The 23,885-nt window shown below is 38.1% G+C and overlaps 1 protein-coding gene across 7 annotated transcripts in view; it reads left to right on the top strand.

The window, feature by feature from the left end:
* The window catches only part of mapk10.S (mitogen-activated protein kinase 10 S homeolog), a 228,294-nt gene that overhangs the window by 191,166 nt on the left and 13,243 nt on the right, over positions 1-23,885 (top strand). For 5 of the 7 annotated variants that reach the window (XM_041579776.1, XM_041579777.1, XM_041579771.1 and 2 more), the window contains exons 11-13: positions 4,721-4,777; positions 12,081-12,144; positions 17,832-17,909. In XM_041579776.1, coding sequence (XP_041435710.1) covers positions 4,721-4,777; positions 12,081-12,144; positions 17,832-17,909 — 199 coding nt within the window. The remainder of the gene's footprint in view (positions 1-4,720; positions 4,778-12,080; positions 12,145-17,831; positions 17,910-23,885) is intronic. The other 2 variants (XM_041579772.1, XM_041579773.1) reach the window with 2 other exon arrangements.

Here is a 23,885-nt window from a genome sequence, read left to right as displayed (position 1 = left end):
TTGATGTCTTATGCCTACAGGAAACCCACTTCAAGACAGACTCTCATCCTTCATTGGAAAATCCTTCATATAGCCAAGTTTACTATGCTAATGCACCTGTTAAAAAAAACGGGGTTGCTATTCTATTCAGAAACAATCTGCAGATTAAAGTTATAGACCATATCGCGGATAACCACGGCCGATATATTATTCTACGGTTTGAGGTGTCCGCTAAACGCTATACTATAGTCAACTTATATGCACCAAATGCTCATCAAGCGAGATTTGTGAATAAGGTCTTAACCCGTATGTCAGCTAATTTGCCTGATTCCCGACATTGTATTGTAGCTGGTGACTTCAATATGGTACTCGATCCATATATAGATAAATCTCCTATGCTTTCTGGAATTTCAATGCGTACTGCTAGTAATATGTCTAACACCTTTCAACACTCACTGAAACGGCATGATTTGTATGATGCATGGCGAGCATGGCACCCGGCCGAACGTGATTATACTTATTTTTCACCTGCCCATTTGTCTCACTCACGAATTGATCTACTTTTATTAGATAAGCATTTGTTGCAGTTGGTTAAGAAAGTATACATTGGAGTTGTTGCCTGGACGGACCATTCCCCGGTTGGTATGTTAATCGGAATATCTTCTACCCCCTCACCGATACCCTCTTGGAAATTAAACAATACTATTCTAGCTAAGCAGGAACATCTTGACCTTTTTTCAACTCTCACTAACGAATTTAGGACGCTTAATACAACACCAGAAATCCAACCAGACACTCTGTGGTGTACTTATAAAGTGTTCCTTAGAGGCCATATTATAGCTTTAACATCTAAGTTACATAGAATCAGAACTAAAACTTTACTAGATTTGAATCTCCAATTAGTTAGTGCAATGGATATCCTGAAATTGACTCCAACCGAGGAGTGTTCCCAAAAGGTAACAGCTTTGAAAAATCAAATTAACTCCATACATATGGAAAAGATATTATTTCAATGTGATCGGATGAAACAAAAATACTATGCTCACGGCAACAAGGCAGGAAGGTTATTGTCAAACAAATTGAAAGAGGCTAAAGCCAAAACTAGAATCTTCCAAATTAAGACGGCGGAGGGCAAGATTCTCACGAACCCTAATCAAATAGCATGTGAATTTGGATCATTCTATTCTAAACTATATAATCTTGATTCCGATGAGGGTATTTCTCACCCTACTGCACTCGAGAGAGAACAATTTCTTGCTTCACTGAACTTACCAAAATTATCTGAGGGTCACCTCGATCTCCTAAACCAACCTATCTCAGACACGGAGATTTTAGATACACTTAAAACCCTGAAACTCAATAAAGCGCCGGGTCCGGATGGATTCTCCAATAATTTTTATAAAGCCATGGCACAGAGTATCACTCCAATGTTAGGCTCCCTTTTTAATAACTTCGCTAACCTTGAAACCCAAAGAGAAGAACTGTTCCAAGCCACTATTACCACCATACCAAAGCCAGGGAAGGATCCGAGTAGGGTGGCAAATTACCGTCCCATATCGTTATTGAATTCGGATATTAAAATCTATGCTAAGATTCTTGCAATCAGACTCAACCCCATCATCAAAGATTTAGTCAAGTCTGATCAAGTGGGTTTTGTAGCTGGTAGGGAAGCTCCAGATAACACCAGAAAGTTAATTAATATTGCCCTTCATGCCAACTTGTACAAACGCCCTTGTCTACTACTTTCATTGGACGCTGAAAAGGCTTTCGATAGGGTTGCCTGGCCTTTTTTGAAAGATGTTCTCTTGAAATTTGGATTTTTAGGCCCTTCTCTAAACAATATTTTAACATTGTATAAGAACCCTACAGCTAGGATCTGTGCAAGTGGCTACTATTCCCCTTATTTCAAGCTTACTAATGGGACCAGACAGGGTTGTCCTTTATCACCGACAATTTTTGCGCTTTTAATGGAACCTTTGGCTGAAATGATTCGCTCCAATCCCCTGATTAAAGGTTATAACATAGGTCAGCAGGAATACAAATTATCCTTGTTTGCAGACGATGTTATTCTATCTCTCTCAGACCCTATTAGCTCATTACCAGCGCTATTTGAATCTCTCTCTAAGTTCTCCCGAGTTTCGTATTACAAAATCAATACGAATAAAACGGAAGCCCTCCCTATCTGGTTAGACGGCTCGTGTCTCTTTTGCCTAAAGCAACGTTATGCGTTTGAGTGGCAACAAGCTTCAATAACATACCTTGGTATTAAATTGGCAATGTCAGTCAAAGATCTGTATAAATTGAATTTTGCACCTCTCATCGCTAACTTTCACAAAATCATACAAGATTGGATGTATAAGGATATTTCCTGGCTGGGTAGAGTTGCTGCAATTAAAAGTCACTTGTTCCCGAAAATCCTTTATTTATTTAGAACGATTCCCATTCCTTTACCTCGTACTTTTTTTTCTGCTATGCAAGCTCTATTACTGAAATTTGTTTGGAAAAAATCTAGGCCACGAACGTCAGTCAAAGTTCTGTCAAAACATAAATCAAGAGGTGGTCTAGGTTTCCCTCAGCTTAAAGCATACTACCAAGCTACGCATTTGAACTTTCTGCAAAGATTTTTGGACTCCAATAACCCCCCTCAATGGGTTCAGCAAGAATTGGAAATTTCTGCTTGCACCTTTGGCCATATCGGTGACCTAATTTGGTCCCATCCTAGATTGAGGTCAAACCGTTTGAAATCTTTCCCAACGACCAATACTACTTTTAGAGTTTGGGACTCATTTCAATTTAGTGACAACTTATCCTTGGGCCTGCATCCTTTGCATTCTTTAGTAACATTTCGGAATGCCCTTCCACACTCCAATTTTGTTCCTTGGCTTAGAGTAGGACTCACGAAGTTTGAGGATTTTTTTCAGTTGACAACTTTTATGTCATTTAGCCAACTGCAATCAAAATATAACATACCGCAACATTCATTCTTTTTGTATTTACAGTTCTCTAGCTTTCTGAAATCTTTTGCGATTGATAAAATTAAACAGCTGTCTTCAGTTCAATCTAAACTCACCAATTTGGTTATTCAGCAGTCTAGGATCTCGAAATATTATTTGACGTTGTTAGAATGTGCTTCTTTGCCCTCGGACTCTCATCAACTAAAATGGGAGCTGGAATTGAAATCCCCAATTGATCCCATAGATTGGAATAATGCCTTTCTCTTACTTATTTCCACGACACCATCTGTTCGAATCCTTGAGACAAGTATTAAGGTGATGTACAGATGGCATATGGTTCCGACTAAGTTATTTACAATTTTTCCTTCTACCACTACGAATCTTTGTTGGCGACAGTGCGGCTGTGTGGATTCTTTCTCTCATATATGGTGGGATTGTTCAAAAATTGTACTATTTTGGCAGTTCATTTTTCATATTTGCTCACATACTTTGGGTGTTTCGATAAATCCTTCTCCTAAACTAGCTCTCCTGAATATGGATATGGACCTTATCCCTTGGAAACGTAAACTTTTGATTACGCATATACTGTCAGTGGCCAGGCTAGTAATCGCAAGAAATTGGAAATCTCCACAAACCCCAGATACCAAAGAGTTTCTCAATATAATGAATGATACCTGTAGGATGGAATATTATATTGCAAAGAACAAACAATCTCTATCCAAGTATAATGATAAATGGATACCTTGGATCAATAGTACTTATTCAGACAGCTCTGATTTTCATAGTTAGCTATTGAACAGATATAATCTGCTATTTATCTACCATGTTTTTATTTATTTATTTTTTTTTTTTTTTACTGTATGATTGTTCCCACAACTTCAAGGTCGGTATTTGGTATCTGGTTTCTGGAATCTGGTATTTGGTACTTGATATTTGGTTTATGATACTGGCTATCTGTTCGAGGTTTTGGGAGTTTTATGCTCCACTCTTACAGCTTCGCATCATCCTTTTTTTTTTTTTTTTTTTTCCTTTTCTTTTTCTTTTATATTTGTTTTTATTTGTTTGTTCTTTGTTATGACTATGTTGTTAACTACCATTCGTAATAACTGATTTTGGGCAATGTACCATCTTTCAATGTGTACGCTATGTATGAATGACATCTGTCCTTTGTCAATAAAAATTGTTTGAAACTAAATTAAATATAAAAAAATCTGTTTGCTCTTTTGAAAAACGGATTTCAGTATAGCATTCTGCTGTAGCAGCACTAGTAACTGATGCCATCATATGCCATCATATTTATATTTCTTTCTTTTCCACCTTGTACCATATTAGTCTGGAATACAAACATGGCACCACAGAGGCATTTCAGCCGTGTTTGTCTTATTCTATATTATGAAATACTGTATTACCTGAAAGTAGGCAAATATGTTTATTTTACAAAGTGAGCTTTACATGCTATATGCTTTACAAGTGCATGAGATGGTGATCATTCATAAATGAACAAAAAAAACAGCAAGTACACAGTGAAGAAAACACAGGGGTTTTGTACCATTGCATATGCTGTTAAGTGCTGGTACTTTCATTTCTACATGTGAAAAGCATGCTAATTCCCTCCTATGCAGAAATCTTGTTGCATTTGCTGGTATTTTATTTAGTTTTATATTCATAAATGAGTTTGTTTAACGTTTAATTTCAATGCAAATTTTGTTTTGATTCTTGCATTTTTTTTTAATTTTTCTGTTATTTGATTCATATGCCATACCCATTCTCCTTATTTTTATCCTCAGGACCATCTGAGGGATAGATGGAATGGACAGCCAGTCAAAACAAAGAATAATGAAAAGGTTATTACACATTTACATTTGTTAATGTAAAAGCAAAAATGCATTTGTAAAATGTTAAGTCAAAGACTACTTAGCTCCCTTATTCACATAGGTTATTCACTATTAACTAAAAGTCTGTATCATTAAGCAGATATAAAATGAGTTATACCTAAAAGAGGGTGAAAGAGGAGCTGAACTTGAGTATAGGATACAGTTGGATGTACAAGATACTGTATGTGCAAGCAGTAGAAAATATGTTTTCTCAGTTTATTATTACATTTTTTTTATATATATATCAACTGAAGTATCTTATTAATTAATCAATGCTAAACATTTTGGGGCAGATGTATGAAGGGTCGGATATCGAGGGTTAATTAACCCTCGATATTCGACTAGGAACTAAAATCGTTCGACTTCGAATATCGAAGTCGAACGATTTAGCGCAAATCCTGCGATCGAACGATCGAAGGATTATTCCTTCGATCGAACGATTAAATCCTTCGAATCGAACGATTCGAAGGATTTTAATCCAACGATCGAAGGAATATCCTTCGATCAAAAAATCTCAGGCAAGCCTATGGGGACCTTCCCCATAGGCTAACATTGACTTCGGTAGCTTTTAGCTGCCGAAGTAGGGGGTTGAAGTTTTTCTTAAAGAGACAGTACTTCGACTATCGAATGGTCGAATAGTCGAACGATTTTTACTTCGAATCCTTCGATTCGAAGTCGTAGTAGTAGTCGAAGGTCGAAGTAGCCCATTCGATGGTCGAAGTAGCCCAAAAAACACTTCGAAATTCGAAGTTTTTTTTATTCGAATCCTTCACTCGAGCTTCATGAATCGGCCCCTAAGTGTACAAAATGTTATTTTCTGTGGAAGTAAATTACAACTCACTGGGCTAAATGCCTTCATAAATTATGCCTTCAACCCCCACACCATGCATGTTGTGAGGCAATCTACAGAGCAGTACAAAATTATGCCGCCAGTTGCTCATCAACCTTGGCTGCGTTGAGGAAATCTTTAATGCATACCATTGAAGATAGCCTTATAAAGGTTTACAGCATGTTACTAGGGATGTAGCGAACGTCGGAAAAAAAGTTCGCGAACATATTCGCGAACTTGCGCAAAAATGCGAGCGGTTCGTGAACGGTTCGCGAACCCCATAGACTTCAATGGGAAGGCGAACTTTAACATCTAAAAAAAAAATTTCTGGCCAGAAAAATGATTTTAAAGTTGTTTAAAGGGTGCAACGACCTGGACAGTGGCATGCCAGAGGGGGATCAAGGGCAAAAATGTATCTGAAAAATCTGCCTGTGTGTGCTTGGAAGAGATAGTGTAGGGGGAGAGCTGTTAGTGATTTCAGGGACAGATGATAGTAAGTTTGCTGGCTAGTAATCTGCTTGATACTGCTCTGTATTGGAGGGACAGAAGTCTGCAGGGATTTGAGGGACATTTTAGCTTAGGTAGCTTTGCTGGCTAGTAATCTACTGTTCTCTTTAAACAACTGCCATACGTTGACCTTGTAGGCATTGTTTGCCCAGTTTTTTTGGACGCAGCCACTGAAGCACAGTTGCCAGAAAAAATATGCCATATAAATGCTGAAAATAGTAATTTTTCGCCATACGTTGACCTTGTAGACATTGTTTGCCCAGTTTTTTTGGTTGCAGCCACTGAAGCACAGTTGCCAGAAAAAATATGCCATATAAATGCTGAAAATAGTCATTTTTTGCCATACGTTGACCTTGTAGGCATTGTTTGCCCAGTTTTTTTGGTCGCAGCCACTGAAGCACAGTTGCCAGAAAAAATATGCCATATAAATGCTGAAAATAGTCATTTTTTGCCATATACGTTGAGTCAACGTATGGCAAAAAATGACTATTTTCAGCATTTATATGGCATATTTTTTCTGGCCTCTGTGCTTCAGTGGCTGCGGCCAAAAAAACTGGGCAAACAATGCCTACAAGGTCAACGTCGTTGAGATGCGGTAACTTGGCTCTGCACATGTTGGTACAGGTGTGGTATTCCCTTTTTAGAAAAAAAATTGCGGCTGGGTACCTTCCACTGCGGTGTCCCAATTGCTACAAATTTGCGGAAGGCCTCAGAGTCCACCAGCTGGTATGGTAAAAGCTGGCGGGCTAAGAGTGCAGACAAGCCAGCTGTCAGACGCCGGGCAAGGGGGTGACAGTCAGACATTGGCTTCTTACGCTCAAACATGGCCTTCACAGAAACTTGGCTGGTGGCAGATGACTGGGAATGGGAACAGGTGGTCAAGGTGGAAGGCGGAGTGGAGGGTGGTTCAGACGGGTCAAGGAGAGCAGAGGTAGAGCAGTAAGATGCTGGACCAGAAGGAGTGTGGCTTTTAGTTTGCCTGTTGCCTTTGAGGTGTTGCTCCCAAAGTGCTTTGTGCTTGCCGCTCATGTGCCTTCGCATAGAAGTTGTACCTATGTGGCTGTTGGGCTTACCAAGGCTCAGTTTCTGACTGCACTCATTGCAAATTACAATGCTTTTGTCAGAGGCACACACATTAAAAAAATCCCACACTGCTGACTTTTTGGAAGTGTGCGATCTGGCGGTAACAGTAGAAGTTGGCGGCATTGGCGGCAATGGCGGGTGCGTTGGCCGGCTGAACACAGGTGCCGATACATGTTGTTGTCCTACTGATCCCTGCGGGCTGTCCTCCCTGCTTCTTCTAAGTCTTATTCTCCTACTGCCTCTCTGACTCTCCGTCTCTCCATCTGAACTACCCTCCTCTTGCTCTCTTCTACTAGGCACCCACAAAACATCAATCTCCTCATCATCATTCTCCTCAGATGCATCAATTTCTTCTGACACATCACAGAAGGAAGCAGCAGCGGGGACCTCCTCCTCATCACTCATTATGTCCATCTCTATCGTGTTCTCTGCCAGAATTAAATCTGGTGTAAGGTCCTCATCTCCTTCATCTTCTTCTGGCAATAATGGTTGCGCATTACTCAGTTCAAGAAACTCATGGGAAAATAACTCCTCTGACTCCAGTGAAGAAGGGGCACCGGTGGTGGAGGAAGTGTTACGTGGGGTGGCCATAGCAGTGGAGGATGAGGAGGATGTTGTGGTAAAGTTAGAAACGGTAGAGGATGGGGTGTGCTGTGTAAGCCAGTCAACTACCTCTTCAGCATTTTGGGAGTTCAGGGTCATTGGCTTTTTAAAACTGGGCAATTTGCTAGGGCCACAGGATTGCATAGCAGCACGGCCCCTAGCACGGCCTCTGCGTGGCGGCCTGCCTTTGCCTGGCATTATTTTTAAAAAAACAACAACAACAAAAACTCAGTTGGTTTTTCTGGAAACGATAATACACACAGCTAGATGGCAGTTTGAAGAAAACAGTGTGCAAATAATGCCTACAAGGTCAACGTATACACTACTACAGCGGTGGATACGGATTACGTAAAATATATTATGGCTGCTTGAAAAAAGTCACTCCGGTGTTTTTTCTGGAGACGGTAATATTATGGATATTTAGACAGAATGTGAACAAGGTCACACAGCTAGATGGCGGGTTGAAGAAAACAGTGTGCAAATAATGCCTACAAGGTCAACGTATACACTACTACAGCGGTGGATACGGATTACGTAAAATATATTATGGCTGCTTGAAAAAAGTCACTCCGGTGTTTTTTCTGGAGACGGTAATATTATGGATATTTAGACAGAATGTGAACAAGGTCACACAGCTAGATGGCGGGTTGAAGAAAACAGTGTGCAAATAATGCCTACAAGGTCAACGTATACACTACTACAGCGGTGGATACGGATTACGTAAAATATATGAATGCTGCTTGAAAAAAAGTAACTCAAGTGGTTTTTCTAGAGACGATAATATTATCAATATTTAGACAAAATGTGAACAAGCTCACACAGCTAGATGGCGGGTTGAAGAAAACACTGTGCAAATAATGCCTACAAGGTCAACGTATACACTACTACAGCGGTGGATACGGATTACGTAAAATATATTATGGCTGCTTGAAAAAAGTCACTCCGGTGTTTTTTCTGGAGACGGTAATATTATGGATATTTAGACAGAATGTGAACAAGGTCACACAGCTAGATGGCAGTTGGTTGAATAACACACTGGGCAAAAAATGCCTACAGGGCAAATAATGCCTAAAAGGTCAACTTATACACTACTACAGCGGTAGTAAAATAAAAAAAGTAAAATAAAAAAAAAATGAATATTAAAAAAAAAAAATTAAAGTTGGTGCTGCTGAACTACTAGGAGCAGCAGATTAGCACACCAGTCCCACTCCCCAACACTGCTAGACTAATAGCACTGGGCTCTTATAGTAGTAGTAGTAGTAGTAGTAAAACAACAAAAAAATAAATAAAAGCAGTCCTTACAAGGACTACTGTTATTGCAGCAGTCAGCAGATGAGATCAGAAGCAGGACAGCTGCCCACAGCAGCTACATACAGAGCACTGCAGTAGAAGGTAGATTACTAGCCAGCAAAGCTACCTAAGCTTAAATGTCCCTCAAACCCCTGCAGACTTCTGTCCCTCCAATAACAGAGCAGTATCAAAACGATTACTAGCCAGCAAACTTTCAACTGTCCCTGAAATCACTAACAGGCAGCAGCTCTCTCCCTACACTATCTCTTCAGCACACACAGGCAGAGTGAAAAAACGCTGCAGGGCTTCGGTTTTTATAGGGAAGGGGAGTGGTCCAGGGGAGAGCTTCCTGATTGGCTGCCATGTACCTGCTGGTCTGGGGTGAGAGGGCAAAAAAAAGCGCCAACAATGGCGAACTCAAAATGGCGAACGTCGCGCGACGTTCGCGAACTTCCGGCGAGCGCGAACACCCGATGTTCGCGCGAACAAGTTCGCCGGCGAACAGTTCGCGACATCTCTACATGTTACCAGTAAAGCATTGTGCTGAAGATTGTTCCAAAGATCAGCTCTGTTCAGGTCAGCTACCTCTGACCAAGTCATTTGTAAACTCAGTTTGAATTTCCTGTTAAAATAAAAAATAGTAATCTGGTTTGCCTTCCAATTATATAAATCATGTATCTGTAAAATGTCTTCTTTGAAGTCTTGTTTTAAGGTATTATTTTCAGGTGTTAAGTCTTTGTGCTTTTTTTGAGTGTGTTATCCTCTTGGCATATTGCTATCATCATCTACTTACTACACACACTGAAATCTTGATTCACCCTAAAGCCTAACTTTTTTGTTAAGTAAGGGGAAAGTTTGTGAATACTATTTGCTAATAATTACTTGCATTATTAATTTTGCATTTAGCATATTTGTGTTTCTTGAATGAGAACCTTATTTTCAATTAAGATTAGTATAGCTGCAAATTCAGTTTTAGAACTTTTTAGACAGTGGCAAATTTTGTAAGGTTAGAACATTACATATTAGCTAGTCGTCTAGGCAAATTAAGTGCTGTTTGTTTATTAGAAGCTATATACGCATTTAAACTTACTTGACTAATAGCACTGCTTCTTACATAACCCTGACTGCTCAAGGCTACTTCTTTTTAGTAATGGAGAACTAAAGAGTTGCATCCCTTAGGGTCTATGCATGGAGTGCCTGTGGTAATAGTTGATGCAGGTTGGGCTCTGTATCTTGTGCTGGATTAAAAATTCAACACAAGGTGCAAAGTAATGTACTGCCTTTTACTTAATGTATTCATCTGAATGCCAGGAAAGTCGGCAGCTTTAGCTGCTTACTATGAATATAGAGTGAAATTTAAGTCCATGCACACCATTTTATTGTTTAAACAGTTAACTATTGCGTTTACATGTTTAATTCTTTCTTAGCTGTGATTAGTTTGAAAATGCTCTACTGCTTATAGTATCAGCAGCAACCTTATTAGCCATAAATGCACAATCCACTTATACTGTAGATGCTGCCTATTGGATGGATTGTGTGCTTACACAAGTAAGACTGCCACCTACACATGTGGACATGTGGAGAAAAGTTTTCTGCACATAATAAAACAGTCACTGTTTTTACTGCCTATATAGAAATAAAAGTAAGATAAAAAATGTAAGGTTACACTTGGAAAAGTTATGCACAGCATTGAGGGCTGAATAGAAGATAAAAGGATTTATGCATTTATCCACTAACTAAAAAAGCTTACATTGGTTTTCATTTAAAGGTTCTGTATTGCTCTTTCTGGTCTGCCCTGTATGCTTTAAAAGGAAATTACCATGAGCCAATACTCATGCTGCACTACTCACAAAATTAAATAAATAGTTTTCATATTGAATATCAAACTTTACTTAAACATTTTACAAGGAATGTTATGTGCCATCATAAATCAAATAATCTTATATGTTTCAAACATTTCACCAGAGGTGTCTGAAACAAGTACAGCTATTTTGCTTACACATATCATACAATGTATTTATGATGGTACATTCTTATTCTTAATATTAATTATTTATAAAACAAACAAAAACATTGTACTTACTAGGCTGTTTATATTTTAAGATCTATGATATATTACAGTTTCAACCTTTTATTGAACCTTTGCTAACCAATGTACAGCATATATAACTTTTTGCTGTTGTAGCAAATAGATATAGCTGCCCTACGACAGCAAAGAGCTCCCCTCAAAGATGTCCCTTCTAGCTTGTTATCTTTCTGATTATGGTTGGTCCTCTCCATGGGGTAAGTAGTGTATTACATGCAGTCAAGCTCAAGTTAAAAGGAGCACTTTCTGCATGCAGTTCACCAGTAGGGAACTAACAAAGTCTTCTTGAGAATATAATGCCTCATGGCACTACTTTAAACGCAAACATTTTCTGTATCAAATGGGGGGCTTTTATTTTCCATTAACCTGACAAAATATGAGAAAACATGCAAGAAGAAAATTCAATGTATAAATCCAGTGAATAACTGTGATAGTATATATCCGGTCCTTAAAACAAAAGTTACATTGAAGCCTAGATGTATGTGCTAGTCAATATTAAAAAAAAAAATTGAAATTATTTTTACTATGCAGTAATTTCTGCAAACTGTATTATGTTAACAACATACAGTATGTTAACAACCATACGCACATGCAATATATTTATACTTTTTTATGAACATATTGGAAAATAACTTGTTTTATATCTAATACATGTAAAAAAAATGTGCATGTTAATCTCATTGATTTTGGTTTTAAGATGTAACTTTGTGCAACAGAGGTGCAATTTGAGCAACAACCAATAAATAAACTTGCAAATTCAAGTAGTTAAAATAAAATAAATTGAAAAATTAATTTTTTCTTAATTTATTGCCATTGTGCTTTAGCGACTATTTTGTTGTAGATATGTCTCATGCGTGTTTTTCTGTATTTTACAGCCTCCCCCTCAAATCTATGACAAACAACTGGATGAAAGAGAACATACAATTGAAGAATGGAAAGGTACTGTTAAATCATATAATTTATACCTGAATAAGTGACCTATTAAAGTATCTTATATTGAAGGCTTTTTACATTTTTGCTTTGAATCATTATTTTGTGATGCTTTACTCATTGTTTGAGATGTTTCACTCACTGATCACCTGACTGAAAATAATGAAGGTTCTACCTGTAAAAGAAAGAAGAGTAGGAATTAAAGACAAAGTTCCCTCCATTTATTGACTTGTTTAACCTAGCATGTATGGGTGAAAATGTTTCTGGGTGAGCACAGTGCCTCAAATTCACATGGGGGCAGTAAAATATTTTTTACATATGGATTATCTTATGTGATTTATATTTTTAGTCCTGCAATGTTCAGTGTTACAGTTTCCCTTTAAATATTACAGAAAGTATATACAGGGTGTATACTTTCATCTCTTTTTTTTTTTTTATTATTTGAGTTGTGTGTATTTACATAGTAAGGTAAGGTTCACCATTTGATTGTGTTCGACTGTACTGTATGCAAAAGAGTACAACAGTACGTTTATCCAACAATATGGGGCATATTTATAAAACTTGTAATTTAAACCCTCCAATGAAAAAACCCTCCCTAAAAATCTGGAATATTTAGTGTAAAATTAACCTACCACCGAGTTGCAGAAATGAACCAGTGCAATTATATTAATTGTTTATTAAGATAAGTTCAATAACATTTAGATACACTTCTTAAGATGCTAAGAAATGTACTTAATTTTACTATGCTTTTCTAAGCTCCTTTTTAAATGCAACATTTGTGCGGCAAACTGCTTGCCCTGTATTTTAAACCTGGGTCACTACATTTAGATCTTCCTCTAAATGCTGTCTGTGTTTAGAATCACGGTATCCATGAAAGTTGGGCGAGTAGAATGTATGCATCCATTCAAATTCCTTCATCCAAATGAGCCAGCAGATGCAAGTTGCAGCAATTATCTGGACAAGAATGAGCTGAATGACTTGCATTTACATAACATAGTAAGTTAGGTTAAAAAAAAAACACACATCCATCAAGTTCAACCTTTTAACTCTATTTAAATCTGCCTAACTCTAGTTGATCAAGAGGAAGGCAAAAAAAACCCATTTGAAGCCTCTCCAATTTGCCTCAGAAGGGGAAAAAAATCCTTGCTCTAAAATGGCAATCTGATTAGTCCCTCACTTGCTAAATAGCTATCCAACCCCTTCTTAAAGCTATCTTATGTATCAGCCTGCATGACTGATTCAGGGAGAGAATTACACATCTTCACAGCTCTCACTGTAAAAAAAAACTCTTCTGAATATTTCGCCAGAACTTTCTTTCTTCTTTGAAATGGGTGACCTCTCATCAGGTGGAAATACCTACTGGTAAATACAGCATTAGAGAGATTATTATATGATCCCCTTATATATTTAAGGATAGTTATCATATGGCCCCCTAAGTGCCACTTCTCCAGCATGAACAACCCCAATTTGGCCAGTCTTTCCTCATAGCTAAGACCCTTCTCTGTAGCCTCTCTAATTCAATAATGTCCTGTTTGAGCACTGGAGACCAAAACTATATGGCATATTCTAGATGGGGCCTTACTAGTGCTCTATACAGTGGAAGAATGACCCCCTCCTCCCGTAAATCAATGCTCCTTTTTTACCTAATCCTTTTGGGAAGAAGCCTGAAAAAATTGATCGATTTGGATTTTTGCTCAATTTTTTCGTGTTTGTACCTGAACTGAATAAATATTGATTCTAAAATAATAAATTTGGTCCAATCTTGGATTCTAGTTTGGTCTGACTTTTTCCATAAATAATCAGAAAAATTCTGACTTCGATAAATAAGGCCCCCACTGTATATATACATAACTGTATATATTTACATTACTGTTGTAAAATATATACTGAATAATGCACCCTTTAGTGTAAAATATAATATTTTATAAGAATATTATAAGTTATTGAAAATTCCATGACCATATAAAGGCACAAGGCCAAAGGCATATATTACAAATAAATACAAAATTACCAGTACTCCTTTTCTGCTTATAAAATCACTTTATGGGATTATATTATTATTATAGTATAGTAGTAAAAAAAACTAACACTTTCTGGACACATTATTTTTAAAATAATATACAATCCACAGAATTTGCTGCCATTACCTGCCATTTACATACCTTATTTAGATATTTGCATTTATATACATTTACATCTTTACAGACAACAGAAGAAGAATGTTTTAACAATTAAGAGGCCTGTTGGGAATTTTTCATAACACAAACTACATTAATCCTCCCAATAATTGGTAAATTCAAATAAGCAGAAATGTGAATTTCTGTGCAAGCAAAATCCTAAGACATTGTAGCAAGCAAAATAAATAAAAGGTTGCCTCAGTTATAAAAAAAAAAGGGAATAATCTTCCTTCCTTATTTGGATTTTTGGGGTAATCTTTTGTTGATTACCCCTTTTCTGCTAAATATTTTTTATATATTTAGGACTTTAAAACAGGCAAGCTACTTACACCCTTAATGGGACTAAGTTTGGCAAATAAACGAGGAGCTGGGGAGTTTTGCAGATATTAAACTTAGTTGTAGTTAGCATTGACAATCTGCATTAAGAAGCACCAACAAGGTATTTTCAGCAATTAAAGGGGTATAGATTTCCGGGAGGAGAGTATTATTGTCTCCCTTTACCAATCACTTGTAAGATATAATTTAGAACAGTGTTGTCCAACTTACATAGTAACATAGTGGGTTAAGCTGAAAAAAAGACACACATGTGTAACCCTTTCTTGGCGGGAATATCCAGGGCCACACTGTGGCACTAACAGTATAGATCCCAAGCCTCCGCTAAGTGGGAGAATTGCGGGGTTTGGATAAATTAAGTGCCTTCACCCAGGGCTAAAACCAGATATTGGTGGCATACCACTCCCTGGGAACTGCAATAGCAGTGATTTTGGTACCAATAGTAGCAGACAATAAAACACACAATAGGCAGATATGCAGTAATATGTAATATTAGAAATGCAATGTATGCAAATGCAATAAGAACCTTGAAATACCAATAATACAATGAATATTAGACAATATAATAAGTATCACCCTTTGTATGAAAATGTCCACTGTCACTTTAAAAATGGTGAGTGCACACTAGGGGTCTGAGGGGATATACCAAAGTAGTAAGATCAGAGTTATGTGTTGCAACACCAGTGTAATAAAATCTTACCCTGGTGGTCTAGTGGGGGGACGGCAGGGACGCCTGCTGCCCCCTTGGCGGGGATGCCCGCCGCAACGCGCGCTTCCTTAGTGTGCGCGCGCATGCGCACTTCCGTATTTAAAGGCGCATGTGCGCTGGCGTAATGACGTCAGCGCGCAATGGCGCCAAATTCAAAAGTATTAAAGGGCCATTCCCACTGTTTGTCATTGCCCGTGATAGGATTGTATTCCTGGTGCTCCTGAGCCTTGTGCTATTGTCTGATTCCTTCTGAACCTGTCTGATTCCTGTTTTGACCCCTGCCTGGCTATTTTGACTATTCTGTATTCTGGATCCTGACCTTGCCTGCTTACGACTACTCTACAGTTTAACCCTTCGATTGATCACCCGGTTTTGACCCTTTTGCCTGTTTTACGATTCTTGTTATCTGCCTGCCTCGACCCAGCCTGTCTGACAATTCTGTTGCCTGCTCCATTTGTACCGTGACCTTCGGCTCAAAAGACTCTGCTAACAGCCGTGCCCCTTTGCCTGGCAGAACATCTCGCCTTGCACCTCTCGTTAAGTCCAGGTAGCACCCAAGTAAGCTGAGGGCTCCTCCCGAAGCCCAACGGTGGTCACACTACTGGTGAAGCCGAGCCGAGACCAGGGTGCTTGGCACTTGTTCTGGTTTAGGGTGCCGGCCGTGACAACCAGATTGATGCACCCCAGGGTGTGTAAAGTGAAGGTCTCACCAACTCCCAGTGATAGTGAAAGAAGAAAGATCCTGTGAGGCAGTGCCGATGCAGGGAAGCAGTCTGGCAGCTTTAATCCACACTGAGCTTGGAATTCTGATGTAGAAGGCTTCCTGAATTCCTGAGGAGATCCACTGCAAGTGTCACGGAGGCTAATGGAAAATCCACAGTCCAGATCTGGTCTACACGCTGGCAACTCACTACAGGGCTGAAGTTCTATCTATCCTACAGGGATTACTTACCTAGCAATAGCTCAGGCAGCTGCACTAGTTCCAGTCACTATGATAGCTGACTGGAAAGGGTTAACTAACTCCCTGTGCTCTGATATTGGTAAAAATTCTACAGGTGAAATCCCTAGCTTCCTACTGAAACAAATCAGCAAGAACACTCACAACAGAGAGGAGAAATCTCAGGCTGGCTCTTAGTAGTTCTGTGCAAAGACCATGCTTTCTTCTTCCTGGTAAACCTCAGCCTCACATTTATTTTAGCTCCAAACTTCTTTCAGAGAGGTCACAAGGTCAGAAGCAAATCCTTCTTGCTGATTGGCCAGGCTGTGGCTAAAAACTGTCTCACTGCAGTACAAGCAGCAGCCATGTTTTTGGTGGTTTTGCCAGATTTAAAGTCACCGGGTTATGCATTTAGGGAAAGGACTTATAACACTTCCCTACACGTGTATCAGGCTCAAGCATTCAAGTCAAAATAAAACTTGCATAAATGCTAGTTCATGGAGCGGAAGGAACAAAAGTAACCTCCATTCTTCTAACTGAAATGGATGCCCTCATGTCTGCTGAAGGGACCTTCTGGTAAATAAAGCATTAGAGAGTTTATTATATGATCCCCCTTATGTGGTTATACATAGTTATCATTTGCCTTCTTAAGCACCTCTTACCCGTTACCAGCTTAGTTGCTCTACTTTAAAGCCATGTCCATGCTACCACAAGGACTTTTAAAGCCATACCCACATTAATGGCAACAGAAACTGTAAGAGATAAGGTTATCTCAAAATTCAGAAAGTATTTTCTTCTTTTTACCCCTTTTTTACCCCTTTCTAAAAGCACAAAGCTAAATATTGTTGCCTTGGGTATATACACACAGCACCACCCTCAAATCAAACACTGCCTAAGTCCAACCTGAAGACAAAAAAGAGTTTACTCAAATCTATAAACCATTTAAAAGGTCAAAACATTATACTACAGTATATAATTTAAACCATATATTGAACACTTGGCTTGATTCAGCTGGATAAGAGTGGTATAATGTGCAAACAGAATTGTGATTTTTTTTCACATTGCAAATGACCATACACGCTTTTTAAATATGGCAAAAAATACAAATTGTGAATATTTATGGGCATAATCTGCTTCTGAGTTATGCCATAATTTTGGTGTCAGAAAAAATATTCGCAAAATAGTTTAACTAATTGTGAATTACTGTCAATGCTATTTTCCACAATACTATTTCATCTGGCTAGGTCTTGTTCAATAATGTCAACCAACCTCAGTATTGCAAATGCTGCTCCAGAGCTCTAGTTTGAGTTTAAAGTGACAATTTTCTCACATCTACTGTAGAGCATAAATATCAACCAAGCAGCAGGTAGAATCTACTGGTCACATCTTATTGGTTGCTATGGGCTGCTCCTGGGCAAACTTGGTGCCTTTTGGGGGGATGGTGTTATCTTGCATGGCAGGCAAATTGATGGAACCTATGATACTGTATGTAATTTAAATGGTGCTGGGCATGTTTAAATATTTTTTTTCTCTTTCATAGAACTAATTTATAAGGAAGTGATGAACTTTGAAGAAAAGACTAAAAATGGTGTAGTTAATGGACAGCCCTCTCCTTCAGGTATTCTTTGTTAATAGCCGTATCTTGATTGCTATCATGTAAACATTAGATTATTGTCTAAAGTACTCCTCAAACATATATCTCTTTTTCAGAGCTTTCAGCAAAATTACTAGCTTGACCAGAATCAATGTTGTTTTGTGTCTTACTAATGGGGTAAAAATTCTTAGCAGCAGCAATATTGAATGTTTTTACCCTGGGAGAGATCTATCTCAATTTCTTTACATTGACTATATTTTATTGCGGCATAACTTGTTTTATCTGGAGAATACTACTGACTAGGAATGGGCGAATTTATTAGCCTCGTTTCGCCAAAAAAATGACGCCCATAAACTTGTATGGCGGCGTGCATCAAAAAAAAAGGCGTGTGTCAAAAAAATTTCGCCACGCGACATTTTTTTGACGCCCGGGTCCAATTCGCCCATGATGATCGTTTGAAAAGTGTTGTAAAGCACCATTGAATAAATTTGGGATCACCCCGTTTGCTGCAACCACAGGTAATTGGCATTCTTCTTTAATTGGATTTACCACTGGCGTGTGCCTAGGCCAGTGCCATATACCTTCATCCCCTGAACTGACTTTGTTACAGAAACAATTACACTTGCTATCCTCCAGCTGCAGAATTGTGTGCCAGTGGTTGTACTTGTGTACCAATAACTGTCATATATTTATTTATTTTACACACACACAGAAACAGCAATGTGGCAGTTATAGCACAACAAGGAGCATGGTCTCTGGTTCAACATAAAAAAAAAAAATTTCCAGTACACATTTGTTAAAAAAATCCATAGTTTTTTTTTAAAATGCAATTCCACCTTCAGTCCACTAGCTCTGATAACCAATTGCACAAATCTTTATATGACCCCTGGCTGGACTACAGTTAAATGTTCAGGACTGACTCCATTCAGAACTCAGAGCAACACTAAGGGGCATATTTATCAAGGGTCGAATTTCGAATTGAAAAAAACGCAAAATTCGAATTCAAAAAGACCAACCCGAAATGAAGTCGAAGTTTTTTTTTGGTCAAATATTTCTGTTTTAGATCGAATAGGTCTGTATTCGGCGAATTCGAATCGTACATATCGAATGACCAAGAACATATAGCGGATGTGCAAGTAATTGAACCCCTGGGTAATAGTGACCATAATGTGATATCATTTAGGGGTTATTTATCAAAGTCCGATTTTCTGCTGCAAACTCAGATCAAATCCGCTCGGGTTTTTTTATGCTTAAAAAAACTCCAATTTCTTATGTTTATTGCACGAAACCCAGCACACATCAAAAAATCATTGGGACTTCTCCCATTGACTTATATGCAACCTCGACAGGTCTGAGATGCCAGATTTTTTGATTCGAAATTCGTGATTTTTTTAAAAGTCCAATTTTATAAATAAAAATTATGAATTCTCTGTGATTTTTGCATTCAGAGTTTAATGAATAACCCCCTTAATGTCTGGTGCTAAAAACAAATTTACACTGGGGCAACAAAAACCATGAATTTCAGAAAAGCTACTTTAAGTGCCTTGAGGGCTGCCACTGCCATAGATTGGGGCATTATGTTTTCAGCTAAAAACATAGAACAGAAATGGTTGTCACTTAAAATGATATTAAATCATTACTGTTCTAAATTTATTCCCTTAAGGAATATTCCCTTAAGGAATAAATGTAGAAGCACTAAGGGGCACATTTATTAAGCTCGAGTGAAGGATTAGAATGAAGAAAACTTTTTTTTGCTACTTCGACCATTGAATTGGCTACTTCGACCATCGAATTGGCTACTTCGACCTTCGACTACAACTTTGAATCGAACGTTTCGAACTAAAAATCGTTCGACTATTCGACCATTCGATAGTCGAAGTACTGTCTCTTTAAAAAAAAACTTTGACTACCTACTTCGCCACCTAAAACCTACTGAGCACCAATGTTAGCCTATGGGGACCTTCCCCATAAGCTTTCTAAGCAATTTATGATTGAAGGAAAATTGTTCGATCGATGGATTTAATCGTTCGATCGAACGATTTTTCCTTCGATCGCTCAATATCGAAAAAATTCGATAGTCGAAGGATTTTACTTCGATGGTCGAATATCGAGGATTAATTAACCCTCGATATTCGACCCTTAGTAAATGTGCCCCTAAGACTCACCCTATGTGGCTAAATATAGAACTAAAAAAGTTAATAGGAAAGAAGAGAAAGGCAATTAAAAACTACAAGTCTGTGGGGACAGAAGCTGCATTTAATGAATATAAACACTATACTAAATGTTGTAAAACAACAAACCGGAAGGCAAAGAAAGGAATTGAGGAGCACATTGCAGCTGAGCAGAAGTCTAACCCCCAAAATTTTTTAAAGTATATAATTAGTAAAAAGGATGCTGGGTTGAGAGTGGTGCTCCTTTAAATAATGGTACCAGGTAATAGTCAATCAAAAATCAGTTTTTTTCTTCAGTGTATAAAAGTAGGGAGGGGTGTGTGTGTGGATGCTGGGTTTTTATTTGGAGGGGTTGAACTTGATGGACTTTGTCTTTTTTCAACCTAATTTTTACTATGTAACTATGTAACTATACAATAGAGGAGTCAGGCTCACTCCATAGCTGCACTGATGGCTCAGCTCAATCTAGTCAGTGGCTGACTCAGATATGATTCATAAAGCTTTAATAAAAATTAATGTAAACAAGGCGCCAGGGGCAGATGGCATACATCCTGGGTTCTAAAAGAATTTAGTTCAGTTTTAGACTGGCCCTTAATTCTGATTTTCTCAGATTCGCTTTCATCTGGTATGGTACCTTTGGATTGGAAATATTCAAATATTCCAATATTTAAAAAGGGATTTCGATCTCAGCCTGGCAATTATAGGCCAGTAAGTTTGACATCTGTGGTGAGCAAATTATTTAAAAGCTTGTTAAGGGATCACATTTCTAAGCAGCAATCAGCACGGCTTTATGAAGGATAGGTCAAATTTATGACAAATTTGATTGCTTTTTATAATGAGGTAAGTAAGATGCTGGACAGTGGGGGAGTAGTAGATGTGATCTATTTGGATTTTGCCAAAGAATTTGATACAGTGCCCCATAAACGACTGCTTTCTAAACTAAGGTCTGTTAGGCTTAATGAAGTCATGTGCACATGTAGAGGGAACTGGCTACAGGATCGGGTGGTTGTTAATGGTACATTCTCAGCTTGAAGTAAGGTTCTAAGTGGGGTCCCTCTGGGCTCGGTATTGGGTCCACTTTTATTTAACTTATTTATTTATGACTTAGGGGAGGGTATTGTAAGTAATGTATCAGTGTTTGCAAATCACACAAGTTTTAAATACCGGTACGGACTTTGATTGAACCTCATACCATTGTTTCACATGGCTTGATAAAGAGCCTATTTAGGCTCAAAACGTTGCACATACATGGTGATGACATTTCTTCTTACTATTTAATACAAACTATATATATATATTAAACAAAAAAAACAATATATATATATATATATATATATATATATATATATATATATATATATATATATATATCATAAAAAAGACCAGCAACACCGATATATCTTGTGCAAAAAATTCAAATGTATTGAAAATGCATGTACAGCCTGTGGCTGTACATGCATTTTCAATACATTTGAATTTTTTGCACAAGATACTGTATATCGGTGTTGCTGGTCTTTTTTATGATATGTAACATTTTTTACCTTGCACCCGATTTTGAAATGTTTTAGCGGAGTGCGGCCCCACATGAACTCTATATATATATATATATATATATATATATATATATATATATATATATATATATATATATATATATATATATATATATATATATATAGTGAATAAAGTACCCCCTCTTGTAAAATATAAGGATAGTATAAGTTACAGAGGAGTGTGTTTTTATACAGGTTTTGGAACTCAGAGGTAATTTCTAATATCCTCATATTTTCAAACGGGGGTACTTTATTTATTATAATACACAAGTTTTCATGTGACAGAAATTACATCAGAACTCACCGTTTATAAGGATATAATTTACAAGCTATTCATGGCTTTTGTGTATCATATATATATCCTGGAAAAAGGCGAGCACTCACAGGTCTTAAGATGCAAGAAAATCTGTGAAATTTATTGAAAATAAATAACAGACATTTCGGCTAATCCTATAGCCTTTCTCAAAGTGCAACACACAGTGAAGACCAAACATTTAACCCTTTAAGTGCCACCCCACGTAGAATCTACGTTCTGTGGGGATGGCACTTGAAATGCCACAGAACGTAGATTCTACGTTCTGCAGCATTTCAGGGTTATGGAACGGAGGAGCGGCTTTTCAAGCCGCTTGCTCCGTTCCTCTTCGTTCCCCAGCCCCCAGGCAACGAGCAGGGGCCGGGAACGAGTGGCCCCTGAGGCGCGATCGCCCAGGGGCCCCAAATGCAGCAGCAGACACGTGCACACTGCGTGTCCTGCTGCTGCTTTCACTTCCTGAGCCGAAGCTCCGCCCCCTCACAACGGATCTTCCTGGGTGATGCAGCATTTTCTTCCTCCAGCCCTGCACAACGATCTGGACCTGCTTCCCCCAGGTTAGTGCCCATCCACACACAGAAACACACACAAACACACACTTATTTTCCCATTACACACTTACATTCACACTTACACACAATCACATACATTTTTGGGGGATCAGGGGGGTCACACACATTCACAGCACCCCCACATGCTTGCACACACACACATCATGCAATTGGTCAGTTGTACACACACATACACACTTGCACTGTTGTGTCTTTTTTTTTTCCTTATCGCATCGTCTGTTTTTTTGGCTGAAAAAACTGTTTTATTGCCATTGCGAATAGCGTATTCGCTAATTGCACTGCGCAATACCTTTTGTATGTTATTTTGGTGATTATACTGCAATTTGGGTGATTTTGGTGCATTTTTAGACATTTTATTGCATGTTTTGCCATTTTATTACATTTTCAGCTTTGCAAAGGTGTTGTTCCCCTTTTTCTGTCTGTAAAACCTATTTGGCCATGCTAAAATTATCAAAAATTTATTCTGACTGCTGATTACAGTAGGCGAGAAAAAAAAAAGCATTGATTTTTGCGGTTTTGTTGGATTTTAGTGATTTTTGTTACTTCATTTTGACCTTGGAAATTTTGTCTGCTATATAACCATTTGCAGGTCTCTGTGTACAAAATAGTTTGGTAAATCTTTTCATATCAGGCATCAAACTGTTCAGTACACTCCTTGCTTTCATATTTAGGATGACTTTTGCTGGTACGTTACAAAATGTGGGGTATATAATGGGGTAAAATGCAAGCTTTGTGACTATTTTCAGAATTTCCATAAAAAGCGTTATGTTTAGCATTGCTTTGCGGTTTGGTAGTTTGCAGTAGAAAATTGTAATTACCTGCTTTAGATTCGTCTGAATGTGTACTTTCAGAAAATATATGGGTTTCTAGGGTCTCCATACTGTTAGGGGGTCTTATGGTGCATAATGCACATACCAGGTGTTGTATTGTAGCAGTCAGAGTGTCATATGTGAAAATTCATATGTACTATTTTCATTGGGACGTCTCTGTATGCCACCTAGTTTGGTAAATCTTTTCATATCAGGCATCAAACTGTTCAGTACACTCCTGGCTTTCATATTTAGGATGACTTTTGCTGGTACGTTACAAAATGTGGGGTATATAATGGGGTAAAATGCAAGCTTTGTGACTATTTTCAGAATTTCCATAAAAGAGTTATGTTTAGAATTGCTTTTTCGGTTTGGTAGTTTCACAATAGAAAGATGTAATTACCTGCTTTAGATTCGTCTGAATGTGTAATTTCAGAAAATATATGGGTTTCTAGGGTCTCCATACTGTTAGGGGGTCTTACGGTGCATAATGCACATACCATGTGCTTGTATTGTAGCAGTCAGAGCGTCACATGTGAAAATTCATATGTACTATCTTCATTTGGGTGTCTCTGTATGCCACCT

Source organism: Xenopus laevis, chromosome 1S, assembly GCF_017654675.1.
Source record: "Xenopus laevis strain J_2021 chromosome 1S, Xenopus_laevis_v10.1, whole genome shotgun sequence".
Taxonomy (NCBI): Eukaryota; Metazoa; Chordata; class Amphibia; order Anura; family Pipidae; genus Xenopus; species Xenopus laevis.
The sequence above is the reverse complement of the archived record's forward strand: the minus strand, read 5'-3'. Positions and strand labels throughout refer to the sequence as shown.